Genomic DNA, 14889 nt, shown 5'->3' on the forward strand with positions numbered 1-14889 from the left:
TGAAAGGTCTTAAGGAATATGTACTCCAAATGCATCCATGGATAATCCTTCTTGCAGGTTTTGATAACAAGATCTCTCAGTTCCTCCCTCTTCTCGCTCCTAGTTTCTAAATGTTCTCTGCCACATATTTGAGAGAGAGGAGGCGTGTGTACTAAGTCTTGGGCCTTTACAATTTCTAAGTATTTTACTACCAACTGACCTGTGTTAGATAACCTTACTAATCAAAATGTGTTCATTTTCTTCAGTGTTATCACATATCTCTTCTAAAGTTCTAGAAACCCAACTTTTAAAATGGTATTGGATTTTGTTTTTGAAATGTAACATTTTACACCAATGTGGGTCATCTTGTCCCATTCAAGTCTTATCTCTGTGATCTCAAACATTCTATAAATCTTCATAGTTAATGGTCACAGCCTGTGTACCTGCATATTTTTTATTATTCCTAAATTAAATCCCTAATAATGATTGCCTAACAGTAATTTTTATATCTGATAAGAATACTGGAATCAGCCCTAGTTGGTTTGGCTCAGTGGATAGAGTGCTGGCCTTCGGACTGAAGGGTCCCAGGTTCAATTCCAGTCAGGGGCACATGCCTGGTTGTGGGCTCAATCCCCAGTAGTGGGCGTGCAAGAGGCAACCAATCAGTGATTCTAATCATTGATGTTTCTACCTCTCTCTCCCTCTCCCTTTCTCTCTAAATTCAATAAAAACATATTTTTTAAAAAGACTGGTATCAAGGCATAATCCAAGGGGTATCAAGGCAAAAATAATCTTCCAAAATTCTGCTATTTTTTTCTTCAACGGATTATTAGGTTTTTCTTTCCATAAAATTGGGGTCACCAATTCAAATGCTACAGGAGTCAGGTGAGTAACCCTAAGTGGATGAGACTGTCATAATTTAATTTTAAAAAATACATTTTAATTATATTAAATGTTGCCAACTAACTCAATTTTTAAAGTGGACCAGCACTGTGAGAGTCTAACCAAACCTATCAGGTTTGCTTCTTTGGCCCAAAGACTCCTTTTTTTCCCATTTACCTTCTACACAAAAATGCTTACTTTACCTTATGCCAATCAACAGAGTAGTCTTTCTCTTGTTTTTAATGAAGAGACATGAGGTTTGTGGTTGAAATATCTGCATTTTAAACACATTGTATTACTTATAGAAGATATTGGTAACATGCACATTCAATGCTTGCAACACAATAATAGCAGTAACACAACAGGATCTGCCTTTTAGGAGGTGCTGGGGTCCTCTTCTTCCAAGGCCATCCCCTACAGCCTTGGTAACACTTGGAGTGCCAGATGGTCATCCAGGTCTTCATGACTATATTATAGCAGCCTTTTAATGTATCCCAACCAGTTCGCATAAATTTTGTAGCTAAATTCACGCTGTTCATATACTCCATGCCTATATTTTATATCCTGGGGCACTGAGCAGTATACTCTCAAAGGAAGATGCATCTAATTTTCCTAAATAAAATTATCTTCTAATATACTAAAGGCACCCACTTCTACAGTAAACATACATAGTGCCAAAAACTTTTCCTGCAGCATTTGGATTTATTTAAATGTAAACATTAAAATCTTGGCCTGCATAATAATTCAAGATTCATACATTTCAAAATGTTAACCTCAAATTATATGAGGTCAGAGCTAGAGATCCCCAAATCTCTCAGACAATGGTAACTGAATAGGTCTATTTTATTTTGGTCTTCAGCATGAGGACTGCGGTTGATTTTTCCTAACTTATGGTATTTCTACTATGAAAGCACTAAGAAAAATACATTAAATTATAAGCACCAATCTTATAGGAAAAGTATTCTTCAGTCCTAAGGCAAAATCTACAAAATCATTGAACTGTATATTCTCTCCTCTCTTTCAAATTTCATAGCATAAAATCGATAAAGTCATAAATCACAATGGTGATTGCTCTGCTTGTTCCATTCCCCAACTTTGCTGTCTTTTTTACTCAGCAAATATTTCTGTATCCAAGATTCCTAAGGTACAGAAATAGGTTAAGTAATCAATCCATGCACTCTTTTCACTTTATTTTTTAAAGATTTTTTAATTAATTTTTAGAGAACGAGAAAAGGAGAGAAAGAGAGAGAAACATCAGTGTGAGAGTAGTGAGACATCAATCAGTTGTCTCCACTAGAGATTGAGCCTGAATGTGCCCTGACCCAGAATCCAACCAGCAACCCTCGGTGCACAGGACATGCCCAACCAACTGAACCACACCAACCAGGGCCACTTTATTTTTTTAACTAAAATTTTAAGCATTCTCTGAGGTGAGCATCTCTTTTTTAATCTTGAAACTTGATTTAATTCAAAATCCAGTCATTTGTCTTCATATCAACCCTTCTATCCCCATCCTATAATTAAGTAATTTTTGCCTGAATTTGCAAGGGCTTGTTTAAATATCAGCCTAGATTTTGAGTAATAGACATATATTATTATCTAACTAGGTGAGCCCTCTTTTCCAAATTTTCCTAAGATTTTATTTAATTCAGTATTTAATAACAACTGAACATTGAGTTCCAGTTAAATTTTAAGCTAGACTTTTTAGTATTTCATAATAGTGGAACATGTCCTCTGACTGAAATAAAGTATGAACCTTAGCAGCAACTATTCTGTCAGTTGGCAGTCATCTCTGTCTTTGATCCTTATACTTACTTAATTCTAAAAAGTATTCTTCCGACTAAGACCTGGCTGGATAAGTTTCATAGTACTGCTTAAGACTTTACTCAGGTTAACATTTCACTTCCTAAAATGCATTCTACTTCCAAAGGTAAAAAGAAATGCTTTCTGCCCTGCTGGCGTGGTTCAGTGATTGAGTATCGACCTACAAACCAGGAGGTCACAGTTCAATTCCTGGTTGAAAGATCAGAAGGATCTATCACCGGTCAGAGTTGTGGGCTCGATCCTGGTTGTGGGGTGTGCAGGAGGCAGCCGATCAATGATTCTCTCATCATTGATGTTTCGATTTTTCTCTCCCTCTCCCTTCCTCTCTGAAATCAATAAAAATATACTTTAAAAAAAGAAAGAAATGCTTTCCTTCAGCTTAGCTCAGAGTGGTTTGGCCAAAGCTGATCGTTGTAACACTTTTAGGCCATGGACATGGCGGAATGTCTTACAAGCCCTTCAGGTACAGTTGCACAGCCTGCAAAAGGCAAAAGCACCATGGGAGGCTGAAAGTCTTCTCTTTTAAGGGAATCTGGAAGTCATACTGGGTTTACCTTTCCTTTTCCCCTCCTGGATTAGGATGATGACACAATACTTTTTTGATCTAAGTCCCTAATTTTTGGCCATCCTTAAAGCCCTTCTTTACCTTATTTTTATTTATTTTTTATTGTGGTAAATTAGAGATAACAAACTTTACCATTTTTAAGCGCACAGTTCAGTAGTATTAACTATATTCACATTGTGCGAAACCCTTTTCCAGAACTCTTTCATCTTACAAAACTTAAACTTTGTACCATTAAACAATAATTCCCCATTCATCCTCCCTCAAGCCCCTGATAGCCATCATTCTACCTTCTGTTTTTATGAGTTTGGCAACTCTGGATACCTTATATGAGTGGAATCATGCGGTATTTGTCTTTGTGACTGGCTTATTTCACTTGGCATATTGTCCTCAAAGTTCATCTGTGTTGTAGCATGTATCAGAATTTCCTTCCTTTTAAAGCCTGAATAATATTCCATTGTATGTATGTACATTTTGTTTATGCATTCATTGGTTGATAGACATTTGGGTTGCTTCCTATTATGGATAATGCTACTGTGAACATGAATGCACAAATATCTCCTTGAGAACCTGTTTTCAATTCTTTTGGATATATACCCAGAACTGGTATTGCTAGATCACATGATAATTCCATATTTATTTTTTTAAAAAATAATAAATAAGCCAGTCACAAAGACAAATACTGCATGATTCCACTTTTATGAGGTATCCAGAGTTGCCAAACTTATAAAAACAGAAGGTAGAACGATGGTTACCAGGGTCTTGAGGGAAGATGAATGGGGAATTATTGTTTAATGGGTACAATACTGTAAGGAAGCACCATACTGATTTTTATAGTGGTAATATCATTTTACATTCCCACCAACAATGCACAAGGGTTGCAATTTCTCTACATCTTTGCTGCAACACTAGCAGTTTTTGTTTTTGTTTTTTATAACAATCATCCTAATGGGTGTAAGTTGCTAGCTCATTGTGGTTTTGGTTTGCATTTCCTTACTGCTTAATGTTGTTGAGCATCTTTTCATGTGCTTCTTGGTCATTTGCATATCTTCTTTGGAGAGATGTCTGTTTAAGTCCTTTGCTCATTTTTAAAATAGATTATTTGGTTTATTATTGTCAGGAGCTTTCTATATATTCTGGATATAAACCCTTATCAGGTATATGATTTGCAAATATTTTCTTCCATTTTTTAGATTGCCTTTTCACTCTGATTGTGTCCTTTGATGCACAGAAGTTTTTAATTTTGTTGTCATACAATTTATCTATTTTTACTTTTGTTGCTTATGCTTTTGGTGTCATATCCAAGAAATCACTGTCAAATACAAGGTCATGAAGCTTTCCCCCTATGTTCACTTCTAAGACTTTTATAGTGTTAGCACTTATGTTTAGGTCTTTGATCCATTTTCAGCTCATTTTTTATATGATGTGAGGTAGCAGTCCAACTTTATTCTTTTGCATGTAAACATCCAATTTTTTCAGCACCATTTGTTGAAAAGACTGGCACTTGTGTCAAAATCATTTGACCATATATGCAAGGCCTTACTTCTGGGCTCTCTATACTATTCCACTGATCTATGTGTCTGTCTGTATGCCAGTATCACATTGTTGGATTACTATAGCTTTGTAATAAGCTTTTACATTTTATTTTTTAAATATGTTTTCATTGATTTTTTTTTAGAGAGAGAGGAAGGGAGAGGAATAGAGAGAAACATTGATGAGAGAGACACATTAATCAGCTTCCTCCTGCACACCCTCTACAGGGGATCAAGCCCACAATTGAGGCATGTGCCCTTACTGGGAGTCAAATGGAGGACCTCTTGGTTCATGAGTTGACACCCAACCACTGAGCCATACCAGAAAAGCTGTAATAGTTTTAAAATCAGGAAGTGTGAGACCTTCAACTTGCTTCTTTAAAAAAGAAATGTTTATTGATTTCAGAGAGAGAGAAAGGGAGAGGGATAGAGAGAAAAACATCAATCGGCCACCTCCCCCACAATCCCTAACCAGGGATCGAGCCTGCAACTTGGACATGTGCCCTGACCAAGAATTGAACCAGCAACCTTTCAGTACATGGATGATGCTCAACCAACTGAGCCAGAGCACAACTTGCTTCTTTTTCAAGATTGCTTTGGTTATTCAGAGTCTCTTAAGAGTCCATGTGAATTTTAGAATGGATTTTTATTTCTACCAAAATGCCATTGGGATTTTGACAGAGATTGCATTAAATTTGTAGATCAAATCACTACTTTGGGTAATGTTGACATTTAACAATATCATGTCTTTCAATCATTAACAGGGATTATCTTCCATTTATTTACATCTTCTTTAAGTTCAGCAATATTTTGTAGTTTTCAGGGTATAAGTCTTTTGCCTCCTTGGTTAAGTTTATTCCTAAGTTTATTCATTTTGATACTATTATAATTGAAATTATTTTCATAATTTCCTGTTCATATTGTTCACTACTAGCGTAGAGGAATACAACTGAGTTAAAAAAATTATTTTTGATCCTCACCCAAGGATATTTTTTCCATTGCTTTTAGAGAAAGTGGAAAGAGAAAGAGAGAGAGAGATATCAATATGAGAGAAATACATCAATTGGTTGCCTCCTGCACATGCCCACCGGCACTGGGAATTGAACCTGCAACCCAGGTACATGCCCTTGACCATAAATCAAACCAACACTCTAACCACTGAGCATACCTGCCAGGGCCACAGCTGACTTTTATTTGTTAATTTTGTATTCTGCAACTTTGCTTAATTTATTAGTACTTTTTTTTAAATTAAATCTTTATTGTTTAGATTATTACATTTGTTCCTCTTTCCCTCCCCCCCCATAACTCACCCTCCGCCCTCACTCCCCACCCACTGTCCTCATCCATAGGGGAAGTTTTCTGTCATTATTTCTTCAAATAGGTTTTCAATATCTTGCTCTCTCTCATCTTCTGGCACCCCTATAATTCTGATGTTGGTACGCTTGAAGCTGTCCCAGAGGCTCCTTACACTATCCTCGCATTTTTGGATTCTTTTTTCATTCCGCCCCTCCGGTTGGGTGTTTTTTGCTTCCTCGCATTTCAAATCATTGACTTGATTCTTGCGCTCCTCTGGTCTGCTGTCAGGAGTCTGTATAATATTCATTATTTCAGTCCATGTATGCTTAATTTCTAGTTGGTTCCCCAACATAACATCGAGGGTCTCATTAGTTTTCTTGTAGATCTCATTAAGTTTATCGGCGGCTTCTAAACAGTTCTTGAGAGACCTTAAAAGTGTGGTTCTGAACTCTATATCTTCCATTGACAATTTTGTCCTGTTTCTTTGTCTCCGCATTTTTTTATGCTTTCTTGTTGCACCCCCTAGTGGTCTTTGTGCGCAGTCTTGTAGTTAAGCCTTGACTGTTGTAGCTAATACCAGGGAGGGTTTGACCTCCAGGCCAAGTGGCTGTGAGAATCAGCTGTGTCTGCAGTGAGAGAACTTCTGTCCTCTAGGGAGGTGCTAATCTAGCCTTTGCCTGAGGCTATCCGGCAAATGCCTCTGTGCAGGGCTTGGGCGGGGCGGGTCGCACAGGATCAACAGGGTGGGCTGGAGAGAGCAGTTATGGCGGCTCTCAGTCCTGTCCCCAGGGGCTCTGCCTCTCTGAGTCCCAGTGACCGCTGCAAACCTCGGAGAGAAAGCTGCACTCGCTCTGACCGAAGCCAGACAGTCCCGCTTCTCCTGTTTGAGTCTGGGTCCCTAAAGACTCGCCTGTATCTGGAGCTCAGAGTCTGCGACTCCCTCCCAATTGAAAACGCCAACCACGCCCTCAGCCGCCAGCCCGCTCCGCGCACTCTGCACTTCAGAATTTGACTTCAGCACTGCGCCTCCTCTGAGTGTCCGTATGCGTTTCTCTTTCCTCCTAGTTGTAGGACTTCCACTCAGCCAGCATTCCTGTGGTTCTGGGTGATGTCCGTTCTGTCTTTTAGTTTCACTTTTGAAGTAGTTGTTCAAGGCAGCAAACTCCTGCGTTAACCTATGCCGCCATCTTGGTTCCTAAAAACTCAATTTATTAGTTCTAAGAGGGATGTGCGTGTGTGTGCAATTAAAGGCCTTCTTGACACTCATCAGATCTTGCCAGAAGACTCTTTGCCTTGGATATTTCCTTCATGTTAATTCCCAGTCTTCCTTGGCTCCTTAAGCTTCAGTTATCCCTAAGAACACATGGAGAGATGCTTTGCTCCAAATGCTGCCACCAGCAGAAACTCCTGCGTTGGTATTTGGAAGGAAAGGTGGACTAGTATTTTAGGATGTGTTTGGTGGTTGATGGTTGGTATCTCAATGCTGAAACCTTGCCCTTACATAGTTTGTATAATCATGACATCCTATATGGAGGTGAGTGGTTATGAGGGACCTAGAGGCCAGAAACTTGAAAATACCTCAGGAATTCCTCTGGGACAACTTGAGGCAAGGCCTCCCTTCTTGAATAGCATCTTGGTGCCATTCCTGAAGAAGATGGAGTGGACTGACTCTGGACTCTAAACCCCATCATTTGCTAGATTAGAGTCCCTGACCTGTTTGACCAGCATCATGGGGATAGGCCTCTTGGACCCAAACAACTTGGTTCGGTTTCAAAAAAGTATTTGATAAAAGAGCAAGGAGTACACATTTGTTGCCAACAGAAAAATGCATACCATTCAACTTTCCAACACCATGTCTCAACTCCACACTGATGCTATCTTTTTTATTCCTCCCACTTCAGGAAGGTTGAACCTCCCTGTCTGATATTCCGATCTTTCTAGGGACCCATCTACCACCCAAGGGATGCTTTTATTCAGCCATTTCAGACCTACTTCTTATAGACTCCTTTTTCTTCTTTTTTCTTTTTTACCAAACTGGTAGAGTTTGACCTGGAGGAAATTGAATTATCTGGACTAAATCACATCATTATCTCTCCCTTGGGGCATTGATCAGCCCTCCAAATCTTGAGGGCTATGGAAAATGTATTCTACCATTTAAGAATCACCTAAGACTTATGGTCACTGTCACCTGCCAAACACCATTCAGATCCCTGTAAAATGGCAGAGAGTATCAAGATTCAAGGTGATACCTGGGAAACAGGCAGCACAGAGCCCAGCCTATATCCTGGCCTCATTTCAGTTTCAAATTCTGTACAGCCCAGTAGCCCAGAGCCATAGGGTTGATGCCTTGTAATGGAAATGGAAATTTGAAACTTGGGAGACTCTAACTGGAAAAAAAGGATCATAGAATTTCATGGTCTGTAATATGACCTTGAACTGACAACCACATGCAGAAAAGATCAACAAGAAGAAGAGTAGATAAAAGATAAGACTACTATCCACACAACTCTCTTTCCCATCCTGGGGGTGTTATCTTAGCCTTGACATCTCTCTTTTCCTACCTATCTGAATGCTGGTCCATATGGCATGACATCTTACCTAGGTACAATGACTATCTTGTAGACCCTTCCCAATGGCACAGCTGCACTATAATTTAGGGCATCATGAAGCCACTTTAAGTTTGGGACTCTGGAGGCCCTAAGATTTTCTCCAACTCCTCCTGGGCCTTATGTAGCCCCATGAACATATTTAAATGTTCAACCTCAGACCAATGACACAGTCTTCTGGGGTTTGATTCCCTGACCAAATGAGGCTTATCCTCCAATGGCAAAGCAAAGCCACCAACATCATACTGGTCAAGAGATTCATGGAAGACCTTTCCTGTCTTCTCAGGTGTCTGAATAGGATGATCACAGATCCCTCTTCATACACCCTCTGGAACTCTATTCTCTTTTTAGGTCAGTGGTTTTCAAAGAAGTTTCCTTGGAGCCCCATCTAGGGGATATTAGGGGGAAATGAAGCAAGAGGAACTCCAGCATGCAGACACACACACACACACACACACACACACACACACACACACACTTCTCTGACCTCAGTCGGAGCAGTTTTGCTTTTCTCCTATATTTTGAGCTTCATCCTAATATTTTGTTAGAACAATGGATTCCACTGCTTTTTTTAAAGGTTGAGAAACCAGTGGTATGTTCCAATGGCACTGCTTTGTGGCTAACACTCCCAGAAGTGGAGCACACCCACCAGATTATACTCTCACTACAGAAGGTCAGCAACTCCTCTAGAATTCTGGCCACAAGTACATTATCTATCTCTTCTCCCTCAGGGCTGGCTGGGCAGTAATCCTCTGGACAGATTCTGCTGAAACACACTATGCCTGTCTCACACTATTCCTACAGCCCCCACCCTCCACACAAACACGGCATTGACTGACAGACACCTCTGGGTACCCAGGAAAGCCAGGGCTGAATCCCACACCATCCAGGTGAAATATGGACACACATATAGCCTTGTTGGAGATTCCCTCCACTGCTAACTTCAGACAGTCTGTTCTTCCTTTTGACTCTCACCAGCCTTGCTCTGTTGCGCCTGGGATCCAAGGACCCCATGAGCCTAGCCATGCTTGTGAAGGAGTAAAGGACTTTGGGATGGGTTTTCTTGGGCTCCAGGTCCTTGAAGGTGAAGCCTGAAGCCAGATTCCCACCCACTTCCTCTCTCCCAACTTGTATCACCTGGAAAAAGGCCCATCCCAAATTCAGAGACTTACCTTGATGCAGAAAGAAGCAGGGCTTTGACAGCAGGTCCTGTGGATTAGACCTCTCTACCCCAGACTCCTGGATAGCGTTCCTGAGGCCTGATTTACTGAATGTCCAGCTCCAGCTCTCCAGCTTTCTCCAAGGAACACAGTCCAGCTTACAGTCCCTTTCCTGGTCTCTCTGCCACTCCCAGAGGAAGGGTGGACATGGGGAGGGATCAGATTTGTTCTCAGGTAGCCATCCAGGTCTATAGGCAGAACTTGTTCCTCCTGGAGAGGGATCAGGACAGGAAAATAGAGAAAGTCAGAAAGGGCTCAGTGAGGGCTCTGGCAGCTCAGTGAGGGAAGGGTGGATGTGGGAGGTAAGAAAAGGGGTCAGGGGGTTAGCAAGTATAGTGGGAGAAATGATAATGCTGGAGGCTTAGGAACCCAAGATTCCTGCCCTCTTTAGGTCTCTGGGAGCACCCAAGTTGAATTCGGTGCTGGGGTTTGGGAGTCGTCATTCCATAGTTCAGTGTCAGGGGATGAGACAAAATGATGAGTTAACTGCTTCTGGTGCTGCTTTTTGATCCAGAACCCTCGACTGGAGCAGGAAGGGACATCGATTCTATCCACTGCCATCAGGCTAACCCACAAGGGTATAATTCTCTTCTCCAGACCCAGTATGAATACGAAGGCCTTCTCTGAGCACCTCCTCCCTTAATAGGGCAGAAATGGTCCAAAAATGGCCTTTTCCAAACTTTAAGAACAGAAAGGTCACACCTATAAAAGATGCATACAGGGCTCCACCCAACCAAAGATATCAAACTAGTCCATTTCCACAAGAGCAGCAGTGAGTCTGTCCACTTTTTCTAAGACCCCGGGTTTCCTGATGGAAATCTGGGTTGAATTCCTTTACTCCAGATCTGTCTGCAGATCATCCTGCCCCTCAAAGAAACCCAACCTCGTAGCTCCCTACCTTCTCACTCCCTACATCTCTTCCTTGCTAGACTGTGGTGGGCTGCCTTCCTAAGTTCCTCTGGCTACTCTGGGGAGTCCAAGAGGACTTAGGGTCCCTAAATCACTCCTGAATTTGTCCCCAGAGGACCGAAAGCTGTTTGTGGGGATGCTGGGGAAGCAGCAGGGTGAGGATGATGTCAGACGCCTGTTCCAGCCTTTCGGCCATATCGAGGAGTGCACTGTCTTGCGGAGCCCGGATGGCACCAGTAAAGGTGACTTGAGCCGACCCCAGGATTTCCTGGTGATTCTGACTCTCACTGAGCCACATGACCCTTTGGCCCCTGTGGCCTGAGCCACCCAATCCCTCTGTCCTGCCCCAGGCTGTGCCTTTGTGAAGTTTGGGAGTCAGGGGGAAGCTCAGGCGGCCATCCAGAGTCTGCACGGCAGCCGGACCATGGCGGTGAGGGCGGGCACCAGGGGCCGAGGGTGAGGCCAGTGGGGTGGGGACGGGCTCCTCCTCCCCACATATGATCAGTGCCCTAGGAAAGGGCCTGATGTGCAAGGCGCTCAGCCCAGGGCCAAGACTGGGAGGTCTGGACCAGTCACCGTGGCCTCCCCTGCCCTGCCCAGGGTGCCTCATCCAGCCTCGTGGTCAAGCTGGCGGACACGGACCGGGAGCGAGCCCTGCGTCGCATGCAGCAGATGGCGGGCCAGCTGGGCGTCTTCCACCCGGCGCCGCTGCCCTTCGGCGCCTGCGGAGCCTACACCACGGCGGTAGGTGCCCGGTCCCTGGAGGACGCAGTGGGCTGGCGGTGGGCCAGGCCGGGTCGGGAGCTGGAGCAGCTGCCCGCCGCTGGGCCATCCACAGCCCCTCTTCCCTCCCAAAGATCCTGCAGCAGCAGGCGGCCCTGCTGGCAGCGGCCCAGGGCCCGGGACTAGGCCCGGTGGCTGCGGTGGCCGCACAGATGCAGCACGTGGCGGCCTTCAGCCTAGTTGCCACACCGCTGCTACCCGCGGCAGGTACTGAGGGGGGGGGAGGGGTAACGGGCGAGGGGGGGAGAGGCCCGGAGGGCGGCTGCGGCCTGACTCTGCCACCTCCTCCGACACCTGCAGCCAACTCCCCTCCTGGCGGTGGCCCGGGCGCGCTTCCGGGGCTCCCGGCACCTTTCGGAGTCAATGGATTCAACTCCCTGACCCCTCAGACCAACGGGCAGCCGGGCCCTGACACCCTCTACAATAATGGGCTCTCCCCTTACCCAGGTGGGCCCCCTCCCGCCCCCGCTCCGCCAAAATCTCCCCGAAATGGAGTGAGGAGCGGGGGCGAGGGTGAGGGGATACGGGGAGTTGGGGAGAGCAGGGTGTGTGTGTGTGGGGGGGGGGGGTGTCTCCCTGGAAAGGATTTCTCCTCTCTCCCTGTTGCCTTTCACCCTGCCGACCCGCAGGCCTTCACTGTGGCCTTGTGCCCTTCTCTCCCCAGCCCAGAGCCCAGGTGTGGCTGACCCGCTGCAGCAGGCCTACGCTGGGATGCACCACTACGCAGGTTTCACTGGGCTCTGCGCAGCCTGGGAGGGTTTGAAAGGTCCCAGAAAGGAATAGGGAAATTGGGGGTGAGGGGTGGGGGGATTATGCTCTTTTCTGAGGAGTCAACCCTCCCATCCCCTGACCCCTGGGCCTAGAATGGCCTCTCTAAGGGTGAGGGTTACCGTGGACTGGGCTGAATTGGTCAAAGTTGGCCAGGCAGATGGGGCCCTGCTTGGGGGATGGCTCCTGGGGTTCACTGCCCACTCCCACCTCTGTCTTCACCAGCCTACCCATCAGCCTATGCCCCAGTGAGCACAGCTTTCCCTCAGCAGCCTTCAGCCCTGCCCCAGCAGCAAAGAGAAGGTGAGGGACAGGGCTGGACATCAGGACCTGGTGGGGCTGGACTCAGGGTCCCTTCCCTGAACCAGCCTGCTGTTGTTCCTACAGGCCCCGAAGGCTGTAACCTCTTCATCTATCACCTGCCTCAGGAGTTTGGTGATGCAGAACTCATACAGACATTCCTGCCCTTTGGAGCTGTCGTCTCTGCCAAAGTCTTTGTGGATCGAGCCACCAACCAGAGCAAGTGCTTCGGTAAGCTGAGCCCAATCCCTGAGCCTCCCCCACTGCCAACTTTAAGATTCCTTACAGAGCCTAAGATTGTTCCTCCATAAGTCAATGATTCCCAAAGACTGAGCATATAGCACAAAGCAGAGTTACAGACCAGTGGTGGAGCTAAGCCCAGACCAGGAACAAATTTAATTCAGGTTTATCTGGCAAGGTCAGGTATCTGGAAGATGTTTGACCAGGTCAGGCTTTAGAGTCTAGCCAGGACAGGAGGTGTCGGGGTCTGGACCAGAGATCCCTTCCAACTCCAACTGAAGTTCAGAGGACAAGAAGGGGAGTTGAGGAGGGAGTCAACCCATGCTAGGGAAAGACAGGAAAATACCCCAACCAACACCCATACTCAGAATTGCTTCCTGTCCTTCCAAGACTCACACTTTTATAAAATTCAAACCATTTGACCATGTAAGTATGAGTGTGTGTACATGTATGTGCAAACAATGGAGTGTAGAGGGGTATATGTTTGATGGAACTGGCCTGAGGGGAAGGGAGAGGAGGCTGGTCAGAGAGAAAAGAGGCTCTGCCAAGCAGAGTTCCCAGCTAACCTCTGTGCCTAAACCCCCAGGGTTTGTTAGCTTTGACAATCCAACCAGTGCCCAGACAGCTATTCAGGCCATGAATGGCTTTCAAATTGGCATGAAGAGGCTCAAGGTCCAGCTAAAGAGGCCCAAGGATGCCAACAGGCCTTACTGATCTGCTCTCACTGACCAGTCACAGAAAGGTGAGTCCTTGGTGGAACCCCAGGCAAATGGGGTTTGAGTGACCGAGACCCTCTCAGCTTTCTGTTCTTTTTGGGATGTTGGGGCATTCATTTATGAAAAAGTCTGGAAGAGAAGAGTCAGGAGTTAGGAGGAATCCTTAGTTTGAGACTTTGTGATTTTCCTTTAGTTCAAGAACTGAGATAAAATAGACAACATTTCCCGTCCCCATATTCTGGGAGAGATAATTAAGAACTAGATCCAACCAGTTATTTTTACTCCAGAGATAGCCACAGGGGGCCATGGGAGTGCAGGGGGATGGAAAATGAGACTAGAAAAGTAGGTTTGGGCAAGCTTATGAAGGGTCTTAAAGGCCATGATTTTGAACTTTATCCTGAAGATGATGGAGAATCATGAAGAATTTAAGCAAAAAGGGAACATGATGTAAGAGCTGGGGAAATGGCAGTTAACATGGAGATAAGGAGAGAAGCAAGTACGCTGAAGAAGCAGTACCTGCAGGGCTTGGCGGGTGATGGGGAGGAAGATGACAGGCTCTGTTAGGTTTCTGGTGGGGCTAACTGCCTGAAACTTTTAGAGATTCGCTATCTCAGAAGGTCCTCATGGCCCTGCCTCACTTGAGCTACCCCAGGGAGCCCCTCTGGGGTGGGTGCTGGGCTAGGGTGCTGACCAGGGCCCTGCTGTAGCTGTGCTCCTCCAGAAGAGAGGCCCAGGCACTCACCTAAGATGTAGCTGACGGGGCAAGCTACTATTCTTATCTTGCCCTCCAGACTGACTTTTGCCTCCCACCCCCTACCTCCCTGTCCCTTATCATTAATACCAACAACAGATTCAGAAGAGTGAGAAGAAGGAAAGAGAGGAAAAGCACAGAAGCGCTTAAGCAGCCCTTCTTGAAGGAGCAGCCGCAGACGGAGGTGGATTGGGCCCAAGGCCAGTGCCTGGGGCTCAGGCCACTTTAAAGATTGTCTTCATCAAGTGGGTTGTTCTATGCCTGTGGCATAAAGCTCAGGCTGGAAAGGCAGCTGGGACTGGCTGAAGATGGACTGTCAAGGGAACCAGCAGAGGGACTTGGTGGTGCCAGAGGCTTCTCTGCAAGGGAAGCTCAGATTTACTTCATTCAAAATCATATCATTCCTTAGAGTTTAGGGACCAAAGGACTATTGCTTTTTAAAGAATATATATATATATATATATATATATATATATATATATATCAAAACAAAACAAAACACATAAAAGAGAAACACAAAG

The 14889-nt window shown here is 44.9% G+C and overlaps 1 protein-coding gene across 4 annotated transcripts in view; it reads left to right on the top strand.

Annotated features, from left to right (window-relative positions):
• CELF6 (CUGBP Elav-like family member 6) overlaps window positions 1–13615 on the top strand; it is a gene marked incomplete at both ends in the record, with an annotated part of 28726 nt that extends 15111 nt beyond the window's left edge. The window contains 9 exons of one of the 4 annotated variants that reach the window (XM_081085127.1): window positions 10924–11052; window positions 11161–11240; window positions 11411–11554; window positions 11668–11800; window positions 11894–12040; window positions 12258–12320; window positions 12587–12664; window positions 12749–12892; window positions 13488–13615. In XM_081085127.1, coding sequence (XP_080941253.1) covers window positions 10924–11052; window positions 11161–11240; window positions 11411–11554; window positions 11668–11800; window positions 11894–12040; window positions 12258–12320; window positions 12587–12664; window positions 12749–12892; window positions 13488–13615 — 1046 coding nt within the window. The remainder of the gene's footprint in view (window positions 1–10923; window positions 11053–11160; window positions 11241–11410; window positions 11555–11667; window positions 11801–11893; window positions 12041–12257; window positions 12321–12586; window positions 12665–12748; window positions 12893–13487) is intronic. The other 3 variants (XM_081085128.1, XM_081085129.1, XM_081085130.1) reach the window with 3 other exon arrangements.
• Window positions 13616–14889: the final 1274 nt, after the last annotated feature.

This window comes from Myotis nattereri (genome assembly GCF_964212035.1).
Source record: "Myotis nattereri genome assembly, chromosome: 1".
Classification (NCBI taxonomy): Eukaryota; Metazoa; Chordata; class Mammalia; order Chiroptera; family Vespertilionidae; genus Myotis; species Myotis nattereri.